The sequence below is a fragment of the Neocloeon triangulifer genome, unplaced genomic scaffold, assembly GCF_031216515.1.
Source record: "Neocloeon triangulifer isolate White Clay Creek 2 clone unplaced genomic scaffold, ASM3121651v1 ptg000010l, whole genome shotgun sequence".
NCBI classification, from domain to species: Eukaryota; Metazoa; Arthropoda; class Insecta; order Ephemeroptera; family Baetidae; genus Neocloeon; species Neocloeon triangulifer.
The window spans coordinates 270,689-297,399 of record NW_026775552.1 but is presented as its reverse complement, the minus strand read 5'-3'; the positions used below and the strand labels follow the sequence as shown (position 1 = coordinate 297,399).

At 36.3% G+C, this 26,711-nt stretch overlaps 3 protein-coding genes and 1 long non-coding RNA gene across 6 annotated transcripts in view; all 4 read right to left on the bottom strand.

The window, feature by feature from the left end:
* Nucleotides 1–339: 339 nt before the first annotated feature.
* Nucleotides 340–1,155, bottom strand: LOC132195744 (uncharacterized). The gene is made up of 5 exons (XR_009441685.1): nucleotides 1,093–1,155; nucleotides 989–1,025; nucleotides 849–940; nucleotides 659–761; nucleotides 340–593 (listed from the first exon to the last, which is right to left on the bottom strand). It is a non-coding gene; the product is annotated as an uncharacterized LOC132195744 (long non-coding RNA).
* Nucleotides 1,156–1,159: 4 nt separating this feature from the next.
* On the bottom strand, nucleotides 1,160–2,707 carry LOC132195784 (uncharacterized). Its single transcript, XM_059617993.1, has 8 exons — nucleotides 2,528–2,707; nucleotides 2,357–2,474; nucleotides 1,868–2,097; nucleotides 1,728–1,806; nucleotides 1,626–1,675; nucleotides 1,535–1,570; nucleotides 1,354–1,474; nucleotides 1,160–1,302 (listed from the first exon to the last, which is right to left on the bottom strand). The coding sequence occupies exons 2-8, from the start codon at nucleotides 2,436–2,438 to the stop codon at nucleotides 1,160–1,162; spliced, it is 741 nt and encodes a 246-aa protein (XP_059473976.1). The 5' UTR covers nucleotides 2,439–2,474; nucleotides 2,528–2,707.
* A 1,826-nt stretch (nucleotides 2,708–4,533) lies between these two features.
* LOC132195783 (uncharacterized) lies at nucleotides 4,534–8,962 on the bottom strand. The gene is made up of 26 exons (XM_059617991.1): nucleotides 8,843–8,962; nucleotides 8,757–8,784; nucleotides 8,570–8,697; nucleotides 8,348–8,518; nucleotides 8,192–8,284; nucleotides 7,749–8,126; nucleotides 7,646–7,693; nucleotides 7,558–7,591; nucleotides 7,433–7,497; nucleotides 7,286–7,382; nucleotides 7,009–7,238; nucleotides 6,895–6,960; nucleotides 6,793–6,841; nucleotides 6,656–6,732; nucleotides 6,489–6,603; nucleotides 6,054–6,283; nucleotides 5,913–5,991; nucleotides 5,812–5,861; nucleotides 5,730–5,753; nucleotides 5,556–5,676; nucleotides 5,399–5,508; nucleotides 5,291–5,341; nucleotides 5,196–5,238; nucleotides 5,054–5,139; nucleotides 4,898–5,003; nucleotides 4,534–4,837 (listed from the first exon to the last, which is right to left on the bottom strand). The coding sequence occupies exons 1-26, from the start codon at nucleotides 8,906–8,908 to the stop codon at nucleotides 4,566–4,568; spliced, it is 2,817 nt and encodes a 938-aa protein (XP_059473974.1). The 5' UTR covers nucleotides 8,909–8,962; the 3' UTR covers nucleotides 4,534–4,565.
* A 3,502-nt stretch (nucleotides 8,963–12,464) lies between these two features.
* Nucleotides 12,465–26,711, bottom strand: part of LOC132195812 (zinc finger protein chinmo) — a 42,720-nt gene continuing 28,473 nt past the window's right edge. For all 3 annotated transcript variants that reach the window (XM_059618032.1, XM_059618033.1, XM_059618034.1), the window contains exons 4-6: nucleotides 25,082–25,536; nucleotides 23,520–24,016; nucleotides 12,465–22,019 (exon numbers count right to left, since the gene is read on the bottom strand). In XM_059618032.1, the coding sequence (XP_059474015.1) occupies nucleotides 21,754–22,019; nucleotides 23,520–24,016; nucleotides 25,082–25,536 (1,218 nt within the window). In that variant the 3' untranslated portion in view covers nucleotides 12,465–21,753. The remainder of the gene's footprint in view (nucleotides 22,020–23,519; nucleotides 24,017–25,081; nucleotides 25,537–26,711) is intronic.

Sequence of the window (26,711 nt, the reverse complement as noted above, 5' to 3'; positions counted from 1 at the left end):
TAATAATGTGAATGGAGCTTACTTAATAAATTATCATTCATATCCAAGCACCAAGTCCCATAGACTACTTCCCACTACAGTTATCATTATTTGAAGACAGCAGTGCAAAAAATCATGTGTCGGAGATTCAGTACATATAATATTATGCTTCAATTATTTTAATATAAGCTTGATTTATTACTTTGATAATGAAATTTCGCATGATTTTCCCATATTAAAAAATTTATTGCTCAATCATACTATTTTCATAAATAATTAATTTTAAAATTTTTATCATTTCTTTCTACAATTTTTATTTTGTGAAGTGCATAAGCAACTCTACGTTCAAAATGTCTCGCATATGAAAGAATTTCTAGTATTCACTGAAATGGGTGAAAATTCTGGCCGGTTAGTAAAATGAGACAAATAAAAGGCCAGCGGCCCACCGTCGAAGGCCTTGTTCGGGCTTATTATTTTTTGTTCAAGACTCGGGATCAATTTTTGCGGGAAAAAAGATGTCTGGCTCTCGCAGTCAAAACTGAACCCACTCGTCACGTCCACCACCATCCCATTGGTGACCGCCCAAATTCCTGGAAGGTAGGATGCGTTTGCGACTTCGGTGTGGAAGTAAAAGTTTTCCATCAGAGATTCGATATTTATTTTTAAAACAAGAACATACGCAGGACACTAATGCATTCTACAGCTTTGACGTAATTCAATGGTGACAACAGCCGCATTCCAAACTCGCAGCATTTCTTAACCGAACCAGGGTAAGAAAAAGTCTGTCCACAAAATTAGTTTATTTTCATAGATTTGTCCAGAGAGTTTAAAATTTAAATTATGCTTGAGTTCAATGAAATTTGACTTACAAAATTATCCCTGAAAAAAATGGCGTACATCTTTAAACCGCTACATTTGCAGAGGTACGTCCTGTTGATGTAGTCGATGCAACTCGACGCGTCTAGTTTTTAATTAGTTACATTTCCTTTTAAATTAATTAAGTACTCACTTATATTTAAGAGGGTTAAGTTCTTCTTTGCCTCCATCTTTATCCATACCACGCAAATTAGTTGTTATTTTTAAAAAAAAAATATGAATTTCATTATTTCCTACATCAACACTACAATTTTCGCATCCTGAAGACTTGGTTGAAACTTCTAAACTCTGCAAACTGAATGGATCACAAAATTACAAAAAATTTCTTATTGATCACATCCGAAGTTAGGTTATCAAGTTCCTTGATCATTTGCTCGAAAATCATCGGCGCCTTGTCCCTGGCGCACCTGGTCAACCAGTACGCCTTGTCGCACTCGTTCATTCCATCTTTCAAGTTTTTATTAAACTCTTTTTTCCCAATTATTAAAAAAAAATTACAGGTCTTGTTGTTGCACTCGCCCACGATGGCCATGCTTTTCATCAGCCTGTCTGCGGTTTGCATATTTATTCTCTCAAGCATTGCAAACACCTCGCTCGCCACAAACTTCCCACCAACCAGCTTTTCCCCCAAAAATAATTTGAATAATAAAAATCATAATTATGCGCGTGAAAATTGTACCAGGCCGACAGCGTCTCCAACACATTGTAAAAAACACTAAAAAAAATAATTTGATTTTTCTTTTCAACGATGGACTTGTAAGAAAGCTCACTTTCATCCGCAAATCCAATTTGGTCGCATTCTGTAGTAAATCGATTTCGGCTATAAATTACACCAATTCATAACAATTGCTTTAAAAATTCATGAATATCACTTGAATTGACGTTGTAAATGAGCGAACATTCATCAATGATCGCCTGCTTTCCATTCTTTGACAGCGGGTTCCGTCTTTGCTGAATTTATTATCAAAATTAGATTTCTTTTGAAAAAATCGTTCAAAATTGAAAAAAAAACCTCGCAGACGTATCTGAACTTTTTTATTCCGTCGTAGTCGGCAAGAAGCACTTGTCCCTTCTGGCGCCAAATGTGGACGGCCACGTGGTTCTCCTTTCTTCCGGCGTTGTCCGGCTGTCCCGGCAGCCACTGGGCCTCGTCCCGGAACAATCGTTTGGCCGAACAAAATCCAAAAACAGACTCGCAGCCCTCGTCAGAACCAGAAGTCCAGAAGGTCAAATTTTGCAGCTCTAAATTTTGAAAGGAAACATTTTATTTTCTTTTAAGCCTTATTTTGGATTTTTCCATCCTTCTTTTGTTTTCAATATTTTTGATCATTTTAAAAACGATCTCATCTTGAAACCACCACTAATTAGGTAATAGCAGTGCAAATTTTCAAGATCATTTGAAATTTGTTTTTATGACGCTCAATTTTTCAAAAAACCGTTTCCAACTTTCAAATATCTTCATAAAAATTTAATATTTAAACGTATTATGTAATTTGCGTGCCTTTATTCATATCGTCGGTGGTGTTGCTGATGCTGGCCAAAGCGTCGTACTTGTACTGCCCGTCTAAACTCAGCAGAGACATGCCCAGGGCACAGCAGGCCTTTGTCGCTTCCAAGTACTGCAAAATAAAAAATTTCAACATTTGAATTCGAAATTAATGAATATTTTTACCGTTCTTGAGTCATTTTCGAAACTGATGAGGTAGTTACGCAGTTTGACCAAGAACCATTTTCCATGAAGAGAATAATCTTCAATTTACCATAAAATGAATAAAAAAAATACAACAAACAGTTTCTACGAAAATTCACTTTTGAGTATCATTGATTTGTCTACAGCGAAATAGGCGAAAAGCAGTGGCTATGCGCGAGTTTACATTACAAAATTTCCAATACAAAATAAAAACTTGATACGTCTCTCTTGCAGGTGACATTTGGGCAAACAGGACTGGTGCACGTGGGACCTTTCGTCGGCGGTCCCTGATTTCAAATAATATTTTAATTGTGATAAAAAAATCTCAATTATTTAAACCTGGCAAGCAAAAATAGTTTTGTCCGAGCACCGCCTGTCGCTGATCGAAACGGAGCCACTCGTTTTATTTATTTGCATCTGGACGCAGTTTTTGTCTTTTGCCAGGTTGGCCAGGGGCAGGACGTCCTGCCAGGGCGCGGAACCGTTGGCCGAGCACCAACCGAAGGCGCCGCTTGCCAGGTCCTTGGCGCCGCCCGTCCAGTAATTCATGTTGAATTTCCATCCGTTGGCTTTTTTTAAATTTTGTTTTTATTTCAAAGCAGATATTTTATTGAGAACAACCTTCCGTTTTCATGCACTCGAGCTTTGCTTTGCTCTCAAAGGCAAAAGGCTGCATTTTCAGGCTGAAACATTTGTCCGAGTTTTCGTGCCAAGTGCCCTTAAAATTTGGTCATCATTTGAAATAAAAAATCAGAATTGGTCTAGACCAGTGATTTCCCTAGCAGAAGAGTTTGGCCGCACGCGTTCAGCCAGAAACCGTGTACGTCCGGATCTGCATAAATTTAAATAGTGAAAAAGCAAAGTTTTTATCTTTTAAATGTAATCAATCACCCGATAGTTCTCCATTGGTTAAAAAGAGAGATCGCTGAAATTAAATGATAAGGCAACATATTTTTTCAAGTGGAACGTGAATTCCTACGTTAACAGCGGCATTATGTCACCATTGTTCGATTTTGTCGAAATCAGAAAATCAGAAGTTTTGACAGAAAAATCAGTCTGCGTGCTCAATATTTCTCCCAAATTCGTAATTATTGTTGCTTTTGTTCCACGAAAACTATGGGTCGAGTTATCGCCCAATATCTAAAAATCAATATTTATTGGAAATAAAGCAAATTTTTAATAGAAATGAACTTGAGTGATCTTGGAGCGAGTCTTGGCCTGAGCAATTGCGACAGAACACTTTTTTAAGCCACAGCACTTGATGATCTGCGGGCGATTTCCGGTTTTTCTTTTAAAAGTAGCTCGTCTTTCTATAACCACCAAAGTTTTTAATAAATGGAGACGTGAATTTATTACTTTTAACTTCCAATCACCATGTTTTATTTTTTGATTATCCGCACCCTGTGATCGGTTCAGAATGTTATGAAGACAATTAAAATCTATTTAATAGCTTACGTTGTCTTGGTGAACTTGAATGGCGGCCAGAAGAAAAAAGAGCAGAAATTTTGCCCCGAGAGGCATTTCAAAGTGTGAATTTGCTGAGCTAAGCCCCCTTACAACCGGATAGCGTGTGTGCGTGGCCAGCTTGTTGTTTTTCATCCGTTTGACATTTTACTAATAAAAAATTTTTCTGTTTCCTGCGGCAGCGAAAATGGAATTTTAACAGAAGAGATGGTGCGGCTGTCAAATGGTCTGCATAATATTTTGTTTGAATTTATCATTGTTCGGTGCTTGGAAGTGTGAAGGATCCTTGATGTTGAGGTCTTAAATAAAATCTGATAACATTTTAAAAAGTCTTATAAACTTAAATGTTTTGAATGGATACAATTTGATAGATTATTGATTATTGTGCATTAAATTGAGCACTATTTCCTTTGAAAGTTAATTAAATAGTTTTATTTTTAATTAAAACACAAAATAAATCATGTTAATAAATTCATATTTTTATTTCATCTTTTAAATCGATTACAAAAAAATTTCAAAGAAAATTGACTTTTAATTTTTTAATGTCTGTGAGCTTTCAAAAAAACTCACACATGGAATAATCGGCAGCAGTCAATGAATAGGGGTCATATTTAAATTGACTACTGACACTGTCATAATAAAAATGAGTGGCGAGCGGTCCAGCGCTGGAGAATTGGTTAGGATTATATCCTGGTGTGTGACTCAGGCTCAGGTTTTGCGGGAAATAAGATGTTTGGCTTTCACAGTCAAAGCTGAGTCCACTCGTCACGTCCACCATCAAACCATTTGTGATCGCTGGAGCCTGTGGTAAATGGGCAGTTTTCGCAGCTTTGTTGGAATTTTTCCATCAGCGATTTTATTAAAAATTAATTTTAAAAAAGAACCTACGCAAGGTGCTATTGATGCATTTTAAAGCTTTGGCGTAATTCAAGGGCGACAACAACCGCATTCCAATTTCGCAACATTTTTTCACAGATTGATCGTAAGTCAATTTCTGCCGACAAAATTATTTATTGGGGTCGATAATAATGATGTTTGCTTTACAGAAATCAACATAATGATATACATCTTTGAATCGCTGCATTTGATAAGGTACGTCCTATTGATGTACTCAATATAACTCGACGGATCTATTTTTAAAAATTACTCCTTCAATTTTGTTTCACTTTAATTACGAATCACGTACTCATAGTCGCATTTAATGACGTTAAATTCTTCTTTGCCATAATCTAATTCGAATTCACTGCTTGATATAAAAATTAATGACTATAAATTTCTTACGTTAGCGTTACAATATACACATGCGGACGACCTGGACGACAATTCAAAACTCTGTAAATTTTATGGATTAAATTAAATGAAAAAAGTAATTATTGTTCGATCAATAACATCTGACGCTAGATTGTCCAGATTCTTGATCATTTGGTCAAAAACCGCCGGCGCCTTGTCCCTGGCGCACTTGGTCAATTGATACGCCTTGTCGCACTCGTCCATTCCATCTTCCATTTTTATTATTATTAAACTTGAAATTTATAAAAAAAATTACAAGTTTTGTTGTTGCACTCGTCCATGATGGCCATATTTTTCATCAGCTCGTTCGCATTTTGCATATTTATACTTTCGAACATCGCGAACACCTCGCTCGGCACAAACTTCCCATCAACCAGCTTTTTCCACATCAAAAATACAAAAAAATTATTATTACATTTGTAAATTTTACCAGGCCCACAGCGTCTCCAACACACTGCAAAAAACACTAAAAAAATATTTAATTTCTTATTACATATAAAAAAAAAACACACTTTCATTCGCAAATCCAATATCGTCGCATTCTGAAGTAAATCAATTTCGGCTGAAATTAAAGACATTTATTACTATTGCAGTGCAATTAATTAAATATCACTTGAAGTAACGTTGTAAATAATCGAGCATTCATCAATAATTGCCTGCTTCCCATTCTTTGACTGCGGATTTCGTCTTTGCTAAATTTATAATCAAAATTAGATTGCTTTTGAAAAAATCGTTCAAAATTGAAAAATAAAACCTCGCAGATGTATCTGAATCTTTTCATTCCGTCGTAATCGGCAAGACGCACTTGTCCCCTTTGACGCCAAATGTGGACGGCCACGTGGTTCTCCTTTCCTTTGACGTTGTCCGGCTGTCCCGGCAGCCACTTTGCCTCGCCCCGGAACAACCGTTTGGCCGAACAAAATCCGAATACAGACTCGCAGCCCCCGTCCGAACCAGAAGTCCAGAAGGTCAAATTTTGCAGCTCTATTTGAATTTTACAATGCTATCTTATTTTTTCATTTTATTTTAATTAATTAAATTTCTTTAGGCACTCTATTTAACGTAGCAATGTTTAACGTCTTAATTTATATTAGTTTTTGAAAATGAAAAAGTGTTCATTCAATTTGCCCATGATTGTGCAATACAAATTATATTGATGTAAGAATTGACAAAAAATTTTGCAGCGTGCCTTTGTTCATTTCGACAGTTTTGCTGATGCTGGCCAAAGCGTCATACTTGTATTTCTCATCTAAACTCAGCAGAGTCATGCCCAGGGCACAGCAGGCCTTCATCGCTCCAAAGTTCTGCAAAAGAAAAATATTATCTTCTTATTTCGATATTAATGATCATTTTCACAGTTCTAGTGTCTTTTTCGAAACTGAAGAGGTAATTACGCAGTTTGACCGTGAACCATTTTCCGTGAACAGTATGATCTTAAATATATCACATTTTATGAAAGAAAATTAATGAAAACATCTTTCACAAAAATTTACTTTTCAGGATCATTGATGCTTCTCCAGCAGATGAGGTGAAAAGCAATGGCTGTGTGAGTTAAAGTAAAATAATGTTTATTTTCATAATTAAAAACTTGATACGTCTCTCTCGCAGGTGAAACTTGGGCAAACAGGACTAGTGCATTTGGGACCTTTCGTCGGCGGGCCCTGATTTAAAATTATTTCAATTTAAAAAAAAAATGCAATATTTTAAACCTGGCACGCGAAAATAGTTTTGTCCGAGCACCGCCTGCCGCTGATCGAAATGGAGCCACTTGTCTTGTTGATTTGCATCTGGACGCAGTTTTTTTCCTTGTCCAGGTTGACCAGGGGCAGAACGTCCTGCCAGGGTTTGGAACCGTTCGCCGAGCACCAACCAAAGGCGCCGCTCGCCAGGTACTTGGCTCCGCCCGTCCAGTAATTCATGTTGAATTTCCATCCCTTGGCTTTTTTAAAATTTATTTAGTCTTTTGACCAGGAATTTTACCAAGACCTTGAATTTTCATGCAGTCGAGCTTCTCTTTGCTCTCCAAGGCGAAAGGCTGCATTTTCAGGCTGAAACATTTATCCGAGTTTTCGTACCAAGAGCCCTAAAAATTAATTCATTTTTATGAAAATAAAATTCAGAATTGTTATGGACCAGTGATTTTCCAAGCAAAAAGGTCTGGCCGCACGCGTTCAGCCAGAAACCGTGCACGTCCGGATCTAAAGGAATTGTTTTAAGTGATAATAAGAAACGCGCGTATTTTGAAAAATTTATATAACCCTTTAGTTCTCCATTGGTTAAAAAGAAGGCTGGCTGAAATAAATTTACGTAACGATGTTGTTTTTAAGGGAAAATGTGAATTTTTACGTTAACAGCAGCGTTTGTTTCTCTTTTACATTCTCCAAACAGCGCTGGCTGCAAATTCGTGAATCATTAGAGAGGAAATTGGAAACGGGGACTCGTGGTGTACGTCAATGGTGGTGACCATGGTTGTTGTTGTTGTAACCATATTGGTTGAAGGTTTTTCAGTTGCTGTCGTGGTTGAAACTTTTGATAAATTTGTGGTTAGAGTTGTGATTAATTTTGTCGTGTTTATAGATTCCGGCGAGATGCTTGACTGCAGAGTGTTCAATGAGGTTAAAATTGTTGTTCCAGAAATAATTTCCGTCCGAGTGTCAAATTTTGTCGATTCCATTGTTGGGGTGTTCGATATAATGGTGGAAGTTCTTGTTTCAGTGATACTTTCTGATGGATTGTTAAGTTCCGAAGTTTTTGTACCCAAATCAACGGACGGTTTTGCAAAGGGGACAAATTCGGGAATTTCAGTGGTTGCCAAAATTTCCGGAATCTGTGATTAAAATAAACATGATCCGTTTCTTACATTTGAAAATAAATTTATTTTCCAAAACTTACCTCCGTGTCTGTGTCTGTGATGATAGAACTTTGCAGAGTTTCTGGGTTATTGTTGAATTCAGGCATTTTTGAGGCTGCCGAAAAGCTGCGGATCTTTGATCAAAATATACATGATTTTTTTTTTTTAAATTTAAAATTGTTATTTTCAAAATTTACCCCCGTGTCCTTGGTGGTAGAACTTGGCATGTCACCATTTGTCGATTCTGGGAGTGAAAAAAAATCAGATGTTTCGACAGCAGAAAAGTCATTTTGCGTGCTCAATAATTCTCCCAAAGTCGTAATTGCTGTTCCACGAGGACCCAGGGTCGAATTATCTTGCAGCACTATCTAAAAACCAGTCTTTATTTGAAATTTAACCATTTTTTAACGGAAACTAACTGGAGTGTTCTGCCCACTCTTGGAGGGAGTCTTGGCCTGACCAAAAGCATCAGAACACTTTACTAAGCCGCAGCATCTAATGATGTGCAATCGTTTGCCGGTGATAATTTTTATAACAGTTCTTCTTCCTTTAACACCAAAGTTTGCAATAAAAAGAGCCGTAAATTAAATATTTATTTTCAATCACCGTATTTTATGACTTGCTTTTCCGCGCCCTGTGATTGGTTTAGAAATTTTTAGAGAATTACAAAAAAAAATTATATTATTGCTTACGCTGTGTTGTAGAACTTGAGTGGCGACCAGTAGGAATAAGAGCAGAAATTTTGCCCTCGGAGGCATTTCAAAGTACCGGCCCGTACAACTGAAAAAAGTATGTGATGCCAGCCAGCTTGCTGTTTGCCATCCGTTTGCGATTTTACTTATTAAAAAGCTTTTGCTGTTTCCTGCAGCATCGAAAAATTGAATTTTTAAAAAAAAAAATAGATGGTTCGGCGGTCAAATGCGTTGCACAAAATTCTCCAAACACTTATTTTGAATTTGAACTCTTTGATTCTGAAACTAAATAAACTATTAATGTTGTAAATTCGGGGGAAATTAATATATTGCCAAATATAAATTGTAACAATCAGCAAAAGCTCCCATGTATGAAGCCTAAACATTGATTTCATTCTCAATTTTAAATTGTGCTCAAATGCTTTGAAAACAAGCATTAAATATTTAAATTTATTTTGCGGACGATTTCTTACCTAGCGCGCCTGGGTTGAATATTTCGTTGTTTCATATTTCCAGTGGAGGACAATCTTAAAACGCATATAATCAGTAATTCAAAAGAAATATTAACAATAAAATAAATTATGATTTAAGACTAATAATTAGATTTCAATTACAGAGTTTCTTTATTAATAAAAAATTACCCAAATGCAACATTAACGCGTTCAAAAATTATATTGAACTCGCATTATACGAGAGAGAAAAAACAAGCTCTCTTCAAACGAATCATTTTTTTTTAACATAAATTACATGAGATAAAGTAGATTTTTATGGAAAAGGGATTTCGGATTATGAATATAACTGGAAACCACCTTTTGACTCTCTCTCTCTCTCTCTTAACTTGATTTTACATTTTGACACAAGTAAATAAATTCCACTGTTTTTTTTTAAATTTGTTTATAACAAACCATAAAAAACCTCAAATATTAATAATTATTATTATTATTTCAGGTTTGTGGGCAAATCAAGGTTGCCTGTCTCGCCGAAAATATAAATCTCTTGATTCCGATCTACACCCTTGGGGTCAAGGTCGAAAACTCACACACCTGTTATTCAGCTCGTCTCTAATTAGCTTTCCGAGGCTGCGTGTGCGGCTCAACCCGCAAAGCATAGGCCACCTCGGTACCTAATAAAACCGCATTTCCAATTATGCACGCTCCGAACGAAAGGGAAGCAAAGGGTTCAAACGAAAAAATTATAATCGGGCGATAAAAATCAGACGGGTCAGAACGAATTGCGGGAATTCCAGTCGTTTATTAGTGTTTTTAAAATTTACGAGTTTGCGGCGCCGACAGTCAATACTCGCGCCCTGATGCTGGTCCTCGCCTCAACGTACATTAATGACGCACAGGGCCGAATCGATCTGGCCTTATGCAACCCGCGTGCCACACGTGACCAGCGACTTGCCGAACCACTTAAAATAATTGACGAAATGCACTAAAGTAAATTGTAAATAAAAAGAGTAAAATTCAAATTTAAAAAAAATCACTAAAAATAAAATAAAGTAAAATTTTAACGCTTCTTCAATTGAACATAATGGATAAAGTTTTTAAATATTTCATAACATCCTTTTATAATTGTATTATTTAATTTGATGGATTCATTACTTTTATTTAGAAATTTGTTGCTATTGCAAATATTGAAGGATTTATTTGAAATTTAATCGAATAAATGGTTATCAGGATTCAATACCGCATTTTGAGCACTCTATGCCTAATCCTGCAAAATGCGTGTCTACCTCTGGCTCAAATGACGCGTGATCTCGCTGCGGTTGTTGTGTCAAAATAATAACTCCGTCGACACGCGCGGTCCAATTTGCGATAACGTCCGCGCACGTTGCGAAATTAACGCTGTGGTGTTTTCCTTTAATTTCCGGCCTCTCGATCGTTCAATTTGCGCGACGACAACTCTCTGTGCTGCGACTCTCAAAAATCGATTGTTTTGCTTGGCAAACTTTGCAATTGACGTCGGCGGGGGTGAAGAGCAAATCCGCGCAGCTGGAAAATGTCGCCCAAGCCACAGACAAGATACTTAGTTAGCAACTCCTCTTGCCGTCGCGAGTTTCAAGAGAAAGACACAATTTTTCACCCGTCAAATGCACTTTATGGGAAAATTTCTTGAATGTCATTGAAATTAATGGTTAAAATGTGAGAAGCAAAAATCTTTCTGGCAATACTTCAAAAGGAAAATCATTCAAATTAATCAAAATAAAAAAAATTTAAGAAAGTCTTAAATACCTTCTAAATATAAGTAATAAAAGCAATGACTTACTGGAGAATAATAAAAATGACAAATTCATTGTCAGTGATAATCCTTAATAAATATAATTTTTCAAATAATTTATTGTTAAAATTATTACACAATGATAGTTGTATTAATGCAAAAAAAGTGGAGACTTACAATTTTGTTTACAATTTTTTAAGTTAATAATAACTTAATATTAAATGTGTCTGAAAATAAATGTAAATAAAAAAATTAATAAAATTTATTTAATATTACGCACAAAAAAATCTAAACTAAATTCTATTCTCAATTTATTGTCGCTGAATTTTTAAATATTAAACAAAATAGTGAACAAATTAAAACAATTTTACTTTGGGAATTTAGTAAACAGTTAAATTATTTACTGTTAATAATTGTTGGTAAAATTATCATTGCTATAATTGTTGGTGTAATTCAATAGTTTATTTAGTAAAATTAACTAACAGGGGCCACGATTTAATATTATTTTACTGAACATATAATATAGAACACTGGGAAAAATATATCAAAATATTTGGAATATTCTAAAAGTTTTGTGATGAAATTAAAATTATTATAATTTTTGATCAAAATTGGTTTTCAAGATTCCAAAACAAATTACGTACGTCATTTGCTCGTTTCAGTGCCAATTTTTTCTGCGCATATAAATTTCTTGTGCAACACATCTAATGTTACTTTCCAACTCGCCATAAATTGCACACGTCCATAAAGCGTCTGAGGCAAAGTACATTATGAGGACGGTGCGCGTAATGAAAATAATCCCCCGTCGTTCGCCCCATCGGCAAAGTGGTGCCTCCGTGCAGCGTAAATAACTTCTTGCCGGGGAGAACAAATTGCAAAGCGGCTTTTACTGCAACTCGCTCGGAAAGCAGCTGAGGAATTTCTTCTCTTTCCACCTTGAATTCTTAATCATGTGGAAACGCCGGTCTTGGCAAATATTGATCCTCTTTTGACCCGATTTTAAATCAATTTTCATCAAAAGCATTAATACTTTCATAATAACTTCACTAAAGACTTGCAGCTGTATTGAAACAGAAATCTGAAAATTAGGATGTCTTGATGTCTTCTAACCCTAATTTTATGCTAATTTAAATAAAATAAGTAATTAAATTTTCTGAAAGTTCACTCAATATAAAAAGATTTTGTTTTTTAGGAGCTTTGTTGCCTCCGAATAAATTTTATTTGAACTTAATTAACTTCAATCTATTTAAATAAAAGGTTTTTCATGAAAACTCTAAATTGAATTAAAATAGAACTTTTTCTTTTATACATTTGAAACCACTAGCTAGTATTTATTAATATAATTAAAAAATTTTGCATCGATAAAGGAATAATTTTGTTAAGAAATGAAACAGCAGGGGTGTACCTTGATAACAGACCATGTTTTCCTCAAATCCAAATTGTTACATTGTTACAAATAACAAATTACATTATTATGATTCGTTTACTTCTCATCTTTCTTCTTCTTCTTCTTTCATATTTAATAATTAATAACGTTCCCATCTATAAAGAGCGACGCCAGCGTGCGCGCCGTGCCGCACTCTGTACACACTTGAGGGGGGGAGGGCGGCGCCGCCGGCGCCGACCCTTGCCTAGGGCCCACCGTGAGGGCGGCGCCGGGGCCAAGCCCGGGCGGCGCGGCCGACCGAGGCGTCGGCCAAACACATGTAGACTTAAAAGAGTTGGGACGGCATGTATATATATAATTATAATTCATATATCTCATTTTTACACATCGTGTATCACGCACAGCAATAAACGAGAAAAAAGAACTAATTCATCATCATCATCATATTTCAATCAGTGTATGCAAGTGTGTGTGTCTTCCTAATTCGATAAAAAAACTGACCCATTTCGTCTTGTATCAATTAACTATCACCGGTATAGTGTGTGTGTGTGTGTGTGTGTGTGTGAGTGTGTTTATGAATGAGTGTGTCTGTCTCTGTATTTATTAATTTTCTTCTTCTATAATTGTCGCGGTAAAAACAAGATCATCCATTTGTCATATCAGTTTACATTATTTACTCGTTATCTATTGGAGGTAGTGGTCGCTTTTGTGTTGTGTTTTTTTTATTTTAATTACTTTTGTCATGAATTTATTTTCCATTCAACTTGCATAAAAACGGGTCGCTCGCCGGAATTATTTCCGATTCCGCGCGCGCGATTTCTTTTATTCTATCCATTGGCTATGATCAACAAGTGGGTGGATTTGCCCGCGATGTCTCGGGCCTTCGGGTCCAACAACCCTTTCATCTGGGACAAAAATATAATTCTAAAGGCCGGAGACAGCGGCGGGCTGAATAATTAAATTTGTTTCTTGGCCCGTTGGAAGGATATATATTTTTAATTCAATTTAAATTTAAATCGGAGGGGAAGTGAAATTTTTCACATTTTATCAAGTGTTTGTTTGTCTTCAATTTTTTGAATGAATTTGTGTGTATGTCAGGGTGGTGTAGCTATTTCATTTACATGCGTATGTTGTGTCTCTCGTTACAAAAACTTAATATAATAATTAAACGCTCATATTTGATTGATTCATTCAGTCCGATGCATAAGGTGGCACTAAAAATGGGGGGTTTGGAAGAGTTAAAAGTGAATTATATATGGTAGGGCCGATAGGCGAGCTGGAGAAAATTATCGGATTTGACTATTTTGCGTTTTGATTTTGTTGGGTTTCGTCTGCCGCGGGGCCGAGGGCGGCGCCGCCGGCGCCGACCGTCCGCGCGTAAAATTTAAAAGAGCACAGCCTTGGTGAGTGATCTGATTGGGTAAGATTTTATTATAATTAGCGAATTCTATGCCAGCAGAATTTTAATTTTAATTTTTTGCAATAATTTCGCGATTGTTCGGGGGTGCGTGGGGGCGGCGGGGGTGGCGCCACGGCCTCCGCGGGCAGACAGAAAACTAATATTGTACAGTTCAGAGCAAATTATCGACTCAAAAACATAATTAAAATAATCATAAAAGTCAAGAAAACATGGCGACATTCATGGTCACATTAAGCTCGATTAGTTTTCATCTTCGGACATTCAGCATGTGTTTGTGTAATTTAATTTTTTCTTATCAATCTCTCTCAAAAGGTTTGTAAATTTTCCAATTTACGTAATATATATGCGTGTGAAAGGAAAAGTCGGGGCTGAGAATATAATTTTCTCAATATTTTGTTCAAAAGTTGCTAAAAATAATAAAACTAATTAATTAAATTTAATTACAAAAAGAAAGAACAACTTTTTCTTCTTCTTCTAATCGAAGCGAATTAATTAGAAAATGAATTAAAAACGAAGAAAGGAGCGGTACGAGACCTGAAAATATCACAAACAAGTCGTCTATGTAAGCAAACTCCACATCCATTTTTCATCAATTTGCATACGATAATGGCAGTGAACGTTGTGACGCGCATTTGTATTTTTATCATTTAATAAAATTTCCTACTGCGTGTGGTTGTGTGTTTTGTGTGTGTGATCGGGTTCGACATTGGAATCGTCGCTGATCAAAAAATGGAGAGGTGAAATTCACGTGTGTGTTTTTTTTCTTTTTTCACTTCATTCCTGTACATAAACCGTCTCTCTCTATCAGCTAGCATCATTTAGGTCTCGTACGCCATCAATCAATTAATTTTAATGCTCGTACCAACTAATTACCGCTATGTGTGTGTTTGTTTAATTAATGTACCGTTTTTTCTTTTCTTTATACAACACATTCAGCTCGGTTTTTTTCCACACTCGCTCGCACGGTTACTTAATCTTAACATCATCATTAAGCGCTTCCTTCTAGCGATAATTTTAATAAAGCCTACGAATTACTTCTTTTCTTCCTCCTCTGTTAATGTATTATATAAAGTTCCTACGCGTCGCGTGTGTGTATGTGTGTGTGTGTGTGTGTACGATTCTTAAATTAAAGGCGGCTTCTTCACCCTAAAATCATAGCTATGTAATTTTATATACCCTAGCTCGGAGTTTTGTGTTTTTTCTTGCAAACATTTTTACACATCTTTCTTTTTTTGGTTGGTTTTTTCCACCGGTTTTCTGAGCTACTTTTTATATCGTTACTCTATTTACTTTTTCAATCCCCTAAGATTTGAACAATCATTTTGAGCGAGTTGATTATATGTATATTAAAAAGGATGATTTTTTATACACAAAAGTATATTATTATGAGACACTCAAACGAAAGTCATTTGTAATAATGTACCAACATTCAGTCACACGCATACATTTAATATATATATCGTATTTATAAAAACATCTCTATCAATGACAAAAAGGCATAAAACGTGTAACCGGAGACACGTATAGATTTGCATCAAAACGGTGGCGCGCATTTTTAATTCGCATTTCTTTTTAAATTTCGGCCAACGAGAATTTCTCGGCCTTGTCAATTAAAAACTAATGATGAATTATACAGCTAGACGATTTACAATACAGCAACTGAACGACGATTCAAAACGAAACACCTATCTCTGTATTTTTCGTATGTACTCGGGAGCCACAAATAATGAATTTGAGTGTTGAAAACACACCAGCGAGAATTATGCAAACAGCGAAGATTTTAGAAACGAATTCCAAAGAAGTTGAAGAACGTCGCGGGGTCAAAGACCGGAAACATTGAATATAATTTAAATCGCGCTTTCTTTTTTGTATTATATATTTCTATTTTCCAAGAAAGAGTACTGGTTTTTTGTATTATTCACTTTTAAGGTGCGTGACACTTTTTTTGCAACAATCCTACATATTTCTTTGCGTTTAAAAACCGGGATTAATTCTTTTGTACAGCAAAAAATATCCGAATGATTACATTTGTAAAACGTTCGTTGGATTCCGTACTATTATATTTGGATATCAATAATTGATGTCTTCTGTGTGTGGGTGTCTGAGTGGGAGTAGTTTTGTGTGTGTGTGATCGCAGAGTTAATTTGGAATTTTCCGTAGAGGTACTCTATAAAAAGACACTTGCTGGGATATTCCGAGTGAAAAATAAACAATTCATCGTAAACTGTTTTGTACTCGCGCAGTTGCAGCAGGAATTGAATGGTTCGGCCCCCCAGTTGATGCACCGATTCAATTAATACAATAATTAGTTCATTACTCATAAGTGTGTGTGTCGGAGTGATTTTCAGGGAGAAGTTCCGATTATCCACTTACACGTCTTTAAATACCCGTAATTTACAGATATTTTGAAAGCAGGAAAGTTAAAATTTATGGCATGATTGATTTAAAAAAAAAAAAACCGGTTTGAGCATCAAAAGGAGAAAATCACTCTCTATTTAAAGTTATAAATTTGATGGACAATACAAAAAAGTGAATTAATGAGAGGGGATCGTAAAAAATGCCACTGTCATTGTACCTGAGATAATTCAATTCACCGTCACGTGAACCAAAGTTTAGCGACAATAGGTGTGGTATCGTAGTATGGTTGGCAAGAATATAAAGACAAAAATCGCGTTGAATAAAAAAAAAGGAGAGACAGAGGTGAGAGGCTTATTGTTAGTTGTCAGTTTGCAAAATTCCAAAGTAACTCTTGACGCAGCAGCTGTCGGTGGAGGAGGAAAAAGCCAATTTTGTACTTTGTGTGTGTGTGTGAGTGTTTTTGAATGTGGTTAATTTGTAAGACAATAAACCGGCGCGCGCTCCTCTTGTTGGACAAAAAGAGTTGCGCCGTTTCAATTGCCAAGGCATTTCAATTATTTTGTATGAATGTGTGAGTGCACAGGTATTTGTTTCTTTTGTTTAGAAAGAGATAGCGAGAGCAGGAGAGATATATTTTAAGTAGTGTCAGCTTAAGAGTGGATGTTTGTTGTACATATTTACGGAAAACGCAAATTTCTTTGTTCTCGGGAGCAACCGGCGAAATTGCGTCGAAAACGAATGGAAATTTTTAAAGCTCGGTATGATTTTTCTTAAAACTTTTTTATCTTTCATATAATACGTTAAAACTCTTGGTAAAATGGGCCGGTTGTTGATTCGCAATTGCTCAAAACCAAGAGTGAAGTTCCTTTTCGAATCGCGTATGTTGCTCTAAATTATTTTAGTTGGTTAAGAATGCCTCGAATAAGTTCAGCAATGAAGTGGTTGTTTAGATAGGAGAGAAATTTGGTTTAAATGCAAAAAACGAGTGAAAAAATGGCCTGCCTTGATTGCTGAATTCGGACATGTGATCGCGCGTCGTTTTTTACCATATTTATACTAAACTTAGTTAGTTCAATGTTGTACTGTAATTTTTTCGTTCTTAAACGCTAAGGTCTCTTACTTAAAACGAAGAGTGTTAAATCATAAAGACTACCCTCTAGATTTAGCGCAGATCTAAGTAAGCATTCCTCGGTCCGTCTCAATTTCCGATTGTTATTTTCAGGCGACTCTTTTCTTTCCGTGCGCGACTCGATCGGTTTATGAAACCGAAATATGTAAAATTGGAGGCGGTCAGCGATTTTTTACGTTCCCCACCGTCTTGTCTGTCAAAGTGAGTGAGCAATAGCTAATTTTTTTTCTTTCTTTTTTTAGTCAACGTTAAGTCCGTTTCGTTACAAAAATTATTTCGTTCCTTTTTCTAAAAAATTACACTTTCCGTTTAGAGCTGCCTTACACGAATACATACACGATGTTCACCCAAAAGGGTCCGTTAAAGACCTAACACAGCCTGAATATCTTCAAATAGACACTCACCATTCCCATCAAGATCTCCCCACGGGGGAGAGTTCGTTCACCTTAATCCAAGGATAGTCACTCGCGACCTGGCTCAGCCCGACTCCTGCGTCTGTGTGTGTGTTTTTTTCCCATGCTTGTTATAATTTTGCCAGCAAATTTGAATATTTTCTCATTCATGCTACACAATTTTTTATGCATAATTACTGTAGGCACGATATTGACCAGATAATAAAACAAAAGAATACAGCCATCACATTAAATTTACGCCCCCAACTTATGAGATTCTCGTCCGGATCGTCTCCGTCCGAAACGTGAAGGATTTGGGGTGGTGAAAGAGAAAAGAGAGCCACGAATATCACGACGTCCATAACACAATTCTTTCGAATTTCCAAGACCGCCTCCATAAAAGCCGCGAGAGCCGAAGCAGCAAAATCATTCACATCTCGGTGAGTTTTTTTTTTATTTCGATATAATTGCGTAAAAGCCAAACCTGCTATAATTTCGTTAAAACACGGTGATGCTTTTTTGCTCAGCATTTCGACATCAATTCAAACGCTCACTACAAATATATGTTTTGTAAAAAATTGTTCCCAATCATATTTAATTACCTACGACGAAAGCTACGATTTCCGCGCGCTTCTTTTTTAATTTTAAATTTTTTTCTGCTGCTCTTCGGGAAGCAATAAGAGTCCCTTAATTGCCGCACAAATGCCTTCCTTCCCACTAGTTGTTGCTGTTATGCTGATTAACGTTATCACACTTAGTAATTAACAACACTTAACACTATATTAATATTTCGCATGCATTTCTTCCGCGTTTTTAGTAAAATTCAATCCCGGGATTTTATATGTGTGTGTTTGCTCACGTCCTTTCGTCTGGTATACCACGTCCATGTGTGTGTGTGTCGCTTATGTAAATTCTAGATCCAAGTAAGTGTATCGCCAACCTCTATTTCAAGTGTGTGTGTGTGTGTGTAAGAGTGAGAGTTTTTAAACATTCAGCTTCTGTCAACACATCCATAAGGAGAGAGAGAGAGAGAAAGAGAGAGATATTGTTATACAGCGAAAAAGAAGAAGAATACAAAGAACAAACACAGAAAATCAATCAATTGCGTGTATATAGATTTACATAGATATATCAATGTCAAGCAGTTTTTCTTTTTCCGGGCGGGGTTAGTAAGTATAGTACATGATTGTGAAAGATATGAAGAGACAAACGTGTTAGAAAACATCATCTTTCAATAATAGATAGAACATTATGAAACAACTATATGTTTAACATCAATTAATATAAAACATTTCAACTTGAAAGGGTGTGTATTGAAGGGACATTAAATGTTTGGGTGTAAGTTTTTTGCTCGGCAAAAACCAATACGGTAGTAAATATATATGAATATACTATTATTTCTGATTCTCAGCTTTCGAAGCTTTGTGAGATTTACTGCAGTAATTTTTAATTTCATCCCCTTCGAGTGTGATTTGAAGGAGCATTCGATGCTCTTCGGTGATTCAAAATCACACCACCCTCGAAGTATTTAATCGGGCTAGGAGATTTGCATGTATTTTTCTTCGTTTTGACGGAGCGAGCTATTAAATTAAAACAAGATAATCACTTGGCCGTAATATATTCCTGAGTGTGGTGTTTTTTCTGCCTTTGAAATGAATAAAAGAAAATTAAGCAGGCTGTCATATGGTGAGAAAAATTTAATGGTATATAAAATCTGATTTGGTAAAGTAAAGCTCGTTATGTGTATTGTAACTAGAGGCGGCGGCGCGACCCTTTGGCGGCGGCAGCACCAGATATTATAAGAGAAAATGCCCTAGAACGAGGCCGCCGCCTCCGGAAGGGCCGCCGCACAAAATCGGTAGAAATAAAAAGAAAAATATAGAGTACAGCAGAGACTAATCAAGGGACTGGTCTAATTCCGGGCAAACAAGTAGCCATCTTGGTAAACTATTGAAATACATACATGTTTCAACAACGGAATAAAATAACACAGAGAGTGCAAGAGCAATTGTATATAAATATTAGCCGGTGAGAGAGTGCAAGAGTAAAGGACACACCACATCTACTGTAAATATATATTTAAATTGAGCATCCATATTTAATTTCAGACGATCAATTTTTCCAAATGCGTGGGTGTCTCACATGGTAATTTTATTTTTTTAATTTTTTCAGCTCATTAAATACAATTTTCTCGAAAGGCTTGGTATATATTCTGTGATTTTGATGATTTTCTTCATTTTTATACTGACTAGTTGCGGACATCGTCGGATGTTTATGTGTCTGTTCGTCTGTCTGTGGTTTCGGGCCTGTCCAGCAGGAGGGACGGGTTTGCTTGGAGAAAATAAAAGAGTTGATGCAGACAGAGGGTGTGCAGTGCGGAAAGGAGAATGGCAACCGAATTCTGCAGCAAGCAAAACGAAAGGAGGAGATTTGGCACAAAATCTGACGCAATCACAAGGAATATTAAAAGCTGCTCTCTCTTTTCATTCTTTCTAAATAAATGACTAGAATTTAGTCAAAAATATAACAATTAAGGGGCGAGTCTTCAAAAAAGTGTTGTTAAATCATTAATAGGCAGCTGAGACGACGATTAGTCCTTTACTTATTTTAAAATTAAGCATTTTTTGATCTTCTAGGTCCGTGTGATTGATATGAGCAAAAAGGATACAGCACAAAAAATATACTAAACCGCACTGCGGCCGTAATTAAAACCGAATTAAAAATTATTGATTCTTTTTGAAAGAATTCCATATTGTTTGATTGATTCTCTCAAGATTGATTTCCCTCTCCATGACACGAATCAAGAGCCCTCCTCCACAATTGTTTTGCGTGTGTTAATTAAAAACTTGAAAAATAATTATTTACAACGAATACATAAAATAAACCTACTCCCGGATAAAATGTAAGAACGAAAGTTAGCATGCACACCGAGTTAATGAAACCAACAGCAATCAACTCATTAATTAATAATTGTTCTTGCTCGCTCTTTATGCAACCTAAACTTAGGGGGGCTCAACGTTTGCACTCTCACACCAATACGTTTGAACTCTTAGCCCTGGTGCGAGGCTGCAAAACTACACGCAAAATATATTTATTTTTACAGTAATAAGATAGGCAAGGTTATAGCGATGTGTGTGATTTCTGTGTGGTATTTTTTTTCTTTCCATTTTGCTAACTAACAAGAGGAACTGCATGTGATGTGCAGCAGCAGTTACAACGAGGTAGATAAAAGTTCCATTTTACAGTTCCCGAAACCTTTCTTTCTTTCTTTCTTTCTTTTGTCAGGGGCCGGGGAACTAAGTTTGTTTGTTTGTCACAGTGCTCGGCACTTTCTTTCGAGAGGGTCCGACCAGAGGGGCTAGCGGGATGGTATTTTTGTGGTGTTTGCAACACGTCAACACGTTTTGGAAACGCGAACAAAAATAATCCATGAGCATTCAATACTTTGTAGATATCAACATAAATTAGAAAAAAAAGTGATTTTTTTTCTCTCAAACAGCGTAAAATTCTTGATTTGCTTCCAGAACGGAAAGTTGTTTCGAGTGTAAAAATAATTATCGGTTAACTATGGAATACTGCAACTAAAAAACTTTTTCAAAGTTTATAAAATCGGGCACATTCGAAATAAATAAATATATGTGTGTGTATATATCAATTTTCTGGCTTGTGAGTGCGGAGAGTATTCAAAACACTTCATGTCGCATTATTTTGAGATTGTTGCCTTCGAGGCTATGATCTGCAGCTTTTTTGTCTGTCAAAAGCGCTTGGTAGTGTGTTTGTGTGTGTGTTTCATGGTCCATCTTACACTCGCTAACATTGGACAGAGGCTGGCGCGGCACCTCTCAGAGGGTGACTCCAGCCCCCGAGTAAATAATTATTATGTGTGAAGGTTCCTTGAGGTCCTGCTGCCAGAGCGGGACTGCATGTAAAAGTTTCTTGTGAATTGATAAGATCCTTGTGAGGTATATCAAGTAGTGTGTTTTCTTCCTGAAGTCGAGACGCAGCCTACTGGCTGTGGTTGGGCAGCGGGAAACAGCCCGAGGCGGCGGCCGCCGCGGCCACTGCGGCGCTCGCGGCGGCCGCCGTCTTCATGCTGAGCTCCGTCTTGTGTTCGCGCGCGATGTGTCGACGCACCGTGTTGTTGCGCGTGAACGTGCGCGAGCAGAATGGACATGGCACGCGGATTCCCTGATGGCGCTGCCGAATGTGCGCGCGCAAATTCGTCTCGTAGCCGTACAGCCGCTCGCAGAACGGACACTTCAGCTTTTTGCCTGCGAAATTGCAATCAAATATTAGCATTTTATTCTGCAGCGTTCAAATGAATTTGAATGTGAACATGTTTCATGATCAGAGAAACAAAAACTTCAATTCCTCAATTATTTTAATTTAAAAGGAAATATGAGGACTTTTTAGTTTGTCAAATTCGTATTAAGGAAACGTTTGTGGTGAATTGCAAGTTCCAAATTTGTTCATTTTTCCTTATTCTAAAAATGATATTATGTTCCAGAATAAAACTTGAAATTACAAATTTTGACATTTTTGCTCAATTTTAAACAAAAAATTTTTGAACGATAGTTTCACAAAAATTCACTGCAAACAACTTCCCCGTTGACCTCGAGGTCATAGATGATCAAGGTCACTATCACTTATGACTTCAGGGGGTAATTGAAAAACTAAAAACACAAAATTCTTATCAAGGCTACGCATGGATATGAAAGTTTCAAATACAAAAAAGGTAGCCCAAGTCATGTAAATTAACATACTAGAAATATACTAGAAATAGAGATTGAAGGTCTATTTTTTTAAATATCTTCACCCGAAGCATGGAAAATCGACAAAATTCAGTTTCCTGAAGAGGAACAAGAACACCAGTTTGGTCAAAATTTGATCTCTTTTGTGTTTTATGTCATTTACTAACCAAAAGAAAAAAAATGCATTCTGGTTCAATTTATTACAAAATTAATGAGAATAAAAAATTTCTAAATTTAAAAACAGCAAATTTGGGTGACGATGTATAAAAAAAAACTAAAAAAACATGTAACAAATGAGAATAGTATGTTTGAGAAAGCTCCAAATTCATCTCAAATGTCTTCTAGAGGCATCAATAAAAAAAAAATGAAGGTGCAAAAAGAGGTTCTATAATACCAGCAATAATCATCACAGGTGTGATTAAAGGGATAATAGAAAGAAAATGATAGGAGCTTTTGAGCAGATGTTAAAGATAACTTCAAATAATTGAGCATAATACCATTATTATTATTATTTTTCTTTGATTTGGTTTTTAAATAGTGAAGAATGTAACAAATAATAATCTATTTTAAATTTCATTAAACAAGCTTTCTTTGAAAAGTTCGTTATCTAAAAAAGAGATATTGAATCTTTGACTCTAGCTGTATTGGGACAAACCAAATTTTGTGTAAAAGAAAAACCAAAAGAAGCACTGAAAAAGTATGCAACCGGTTCAACATCACACCAAAGCAGGTTGCATGTTCTGATATTTGAAAGGAGTTAAATTTGCGTTAATTATTTCATACTCTAATTTAAAAATCTGGGGCATTTCAAAAGTAATTCTGAAAGAATTTAAAACATCTTGATCTGATTGGGCCTAAAAATGTATTGTATTTGTTTAAAAATTATGAATAAAATATGCAAATCAATGTTTTAAGAGCATAATAAGTGAAGTCAAGAATTTCAGCTTAAATAGAAATAATGAAAATAATAGTAATTTTGATTTTCAGCATCAATTTGAGCGGAATGAATATGAAACTGACCATCAGGCGTTGCAACACTGCCGCCCTTGTGGGCGGCCTGTTTGGTGCTGGCGTTCCAGAGGGAGGCGGCCATGGCCTTGTCGTTGCCGGAGGCGGCGGCGGCGGCCGCGGCCACCTGCTGCTTCAACTCCTTGAAGCTGACGGCACTGAGCTCGTCGCCTCTCAGTCCGGTGGCGTGGAGGGGCTCCATCTTGACCCTGAGGTCGGTGGGCACGAGGCTGGTGGAGGGCGGCCGGCCGCGCTTGCGGCACACGGGGCTCTCGGGGCAGCCCTCGTACGAGGAGCCGTTGCCGCTCGACTGGCTCGAGCCGACCACCTTCTCGTCCTTGTTTGACTCCTGGTCGCGGTCGCCGCTGCCCGACCCCACCGACAGTGGCGGCCGGTCGTACACCGACGAGTTGCTCGCCGGGTTGCCGCTGCTCGTGCTCGCCCTGTCCGTTGCCTCGCAGTCGTTATTGTACCTTGTTGAGTCGCCTGTTTGTCCTTCGTTATGTCCCCTGCGAATAATCACAGCAAATTAGTAAATTCAATAATTAATTCTTTACTAAATAATTCAAGCTGAAGCTGGAAATGCTTATAAAATATAAATATTTTAGATTATATCGTAAAATACTGTCATCTTTTTCAAAAGTATTCAAAGGTTGATTTAAAATGTTTGATTTTCATAAAAATATGATGTGTACGTGTAATTTTAGCAAATTGATTTTTACCGGGATAGCTATTTCTAGAATTTGTAGTTTCATTTAAATATTTTGAATAATATCAATGATGCATCTCGTTTTGGGCAGAGATTGCAGAAATAACCTTAATTTGGAAATAAAAGCACAAATCATTGTTTGATTTAAATTGTAATTGCATTCCTTCTCTCAAACTTAATAATAAAAAATTATTTCAAAAGTTCAAGAGTCATCATTTGATTTAAGTGTAGCTTTATCTTAGAGTTGATGTGTAATTATTAAAATAATTTCAAATTAAATTATTATTCATCAAAAATTAATTTATGTTAACACACATTTCTGCTGGAAATTGGTTATGGTAAGTTTAACCAATTTTGGTACTAAAAAATTTCCATAAGACCAATATAAATTTTCAAATTTAGCTACCTCAGTTGTTTCATTTTGTCACCTTTACTGGGGTGATATGATCTTGGTTTGATGAAATATTCATCAATTTTAAATAGGCCAATTTTGAGGGTAAAAAATACTATCAAAGTTTATCCGGCCAAGACTCACAAGATGTAGGACAAATAAATTTTCAGACAAAAGCATTTAGGAGAAATGCAAAACAAATTAGGACAAAAATTTTGGGATGAAAAATTTAGGTCAAATGATTTTTTGAACTTATGGGACAACCGAAATAATGATAAATGCACCCTCCCTTAAAATGAATCTTTTTAATCTTGTTTTTTTCTAAATTTTCATTATCATCAATAAAAACCAATTCTAAAATTTGCACTGAAATTGCCAAAACTGCTATATAAAGAAAGAAAATTCTTTTTTGAGAACCAATTTGTAAATAAATCTCAAGTATAAAAATTTGGCAATTTTTTGAGCTATTTTCACCTGTAATTAGCAGCCGTGAGATCTGCAGGGGAGAGGGTGGTGGAGCGTCCCTTGCCGTCGCGCAGGACGGAGGCGCGGATGATGGCGGCGGACGAGGAGTCGAGACAGGAGGAGGGGCCGTTGGTGCCGCCCGAGTCGGCGTCGGCGAGCGAGCGGCGCTGGCGCTTGTAGGGCACCGTCGGGGGCATGGCGACGACGGCCGAGGTCGAGTTGGAGCGTTCGTACGGCCGGTGGTACGACGGCATGTAAGGCGCGATCACCGAGCTGAAGGTGGGCGTGGTGGGCGAGGTCAGGTCCGTCGGGTCGGACATAGGCGACGGCACCGAGTGGTTGTTGAGCTTGGGCGTCTTCCTGTGCGGCGACTGGCCGCTCTCCGAGCACGCCGGGCTCGCGCGCCCGTCCAGGTACGTTTCTGACGAGGCCAACTTCTCGTGCTCGATCGACAGGCCTTTAACCTACAAAATTAAGTCAAAATTAGTTTTCTTCTAAATTAAAACTCTCATATTGACAAAGGTTTCAACAGTTAATTTTGTTGACTAATTCTTTAAAATTGTTTGCTAGAATTGTTTGTTATAAATTAAGAATAATTAAAAAAAACTTCATTTCTGTGAAGTTACTGTAGTATTTTTACTTATTTTATAGATAAAAAAAAAGGAAAATTTATCGTGGCAAGGAAATATTTTGATATAGCTTAAATCTTTTTAAATGATTCTTTTTTTAGAGTGACAAATTTCAAAATAATATATAATATAATAATAATATAACATGATAAAAATTTCACAACAAGAAAAAAGCCCAACCTCTTCACTTCCATTCACAATTATATCTCTTTTTTAGATAGTTATAAACATTCATTATGCCTGAATCAATAATTTTTTTTAATTGCAGAAAAATTGATGCTTTTTTATAGTTACATTTTTAGTTATGTCACATCTTGTTATAAATATATTATGACAAATTTTTAACTCTTTGAGATGAGACAGTAACTTGAACTACCCTTGGTACTCTAAAGCGGCTGTTAATTTTGAACAAATTGCCCTTCATTAAAAATAAAAATATTAAAATGTAGGCAACAAAAGCGTCATCTGGATCTTTATTTTACTTAAATTCGGATAAAAAAATAAAAATTTAAAAATATGGCCAAAATTATAAAGGGAAGCTTTAAAAATTGAACGAAATATTATGTTTTGGACAAACTTATTTTCTTTGACAGTTTTGGAAGCCAATTAATAAACAAAGTATTTAAGAATCAAGTGCCAAGGTCAAATAACGTCCTTGGCACTCGCCAAATAAAAAATATCTAAGTTTCGTTGAAAAATTTCAAAATATTTTGGCACGTGTGCAAGTTTACATAAGAGAAGTCATTTATTCCTTTAATCTGGTTTTTTCAGCGATTAATTATATTGAAGATAACAAGAATGTTCTCTTTGCAAGTTTGCATCAAATGAATGATTAGAATTTGCAAAAATTTCGGAAGGTTATCGTAGTGACATAAAAAGTTCACGTTGCTTTCGTCATATAAAAACACTGGCTGGTTTATTAGAATGGACTTCGGTGAGGTCAAAAGATGTAATTTCGTGCGCATTTCAATTGTTATCAAGTTGAGCGAATTAGTTAGATAAGAAATTTC

Excerpts from the sequence above, each read along its gene's own strand:
- LOC132195784 (XM_059617993.1), bottom strand. The coding sequence starts at position 2,438 with ATGTCTCTGCTGAGTTTAGACGGGCAGTACAAGTACGACGCTTTGGCC. Across the intron at positions 1,676-1,727 it reads CATTTACAACGTCAATTCAA|CCGAAATCGATTTACTACAG; the intron begins GTGATATTCATG and ends TGTAATTTATAG. Across the intron at positions 1,475-1,534 it reads TTGGAGACGCTGTCGGCCTG|CTGGTTGGTGGGAAGTTTGT; the intron begins GTACAATTTTCA and ends TTGGGGGAAAAG.
- LOC132195783 (XM_059617991.1), bottom strand. The coding sequence starts at position 8,908 with ATGCCTCCGAGGGCAAAATTTCTGCTCTTATTCCTACTGGTCGCCACT. Across the intron at positions 6,733-6,792 it reads AGCATCAATGATCCTGAAAA|ATCATACTGTTCACGGAAAA; the intron begins GTAAATTTTTGT and ends GATATATTTAAG. Across the intron at positions 6,604-6,655 it reads TCGAAAAAGACACTAGAACT|AACTTTGGAGCGATGAAGGC; the intron begins GTGAAAATGATC and ends TTTCTTTTGCAG.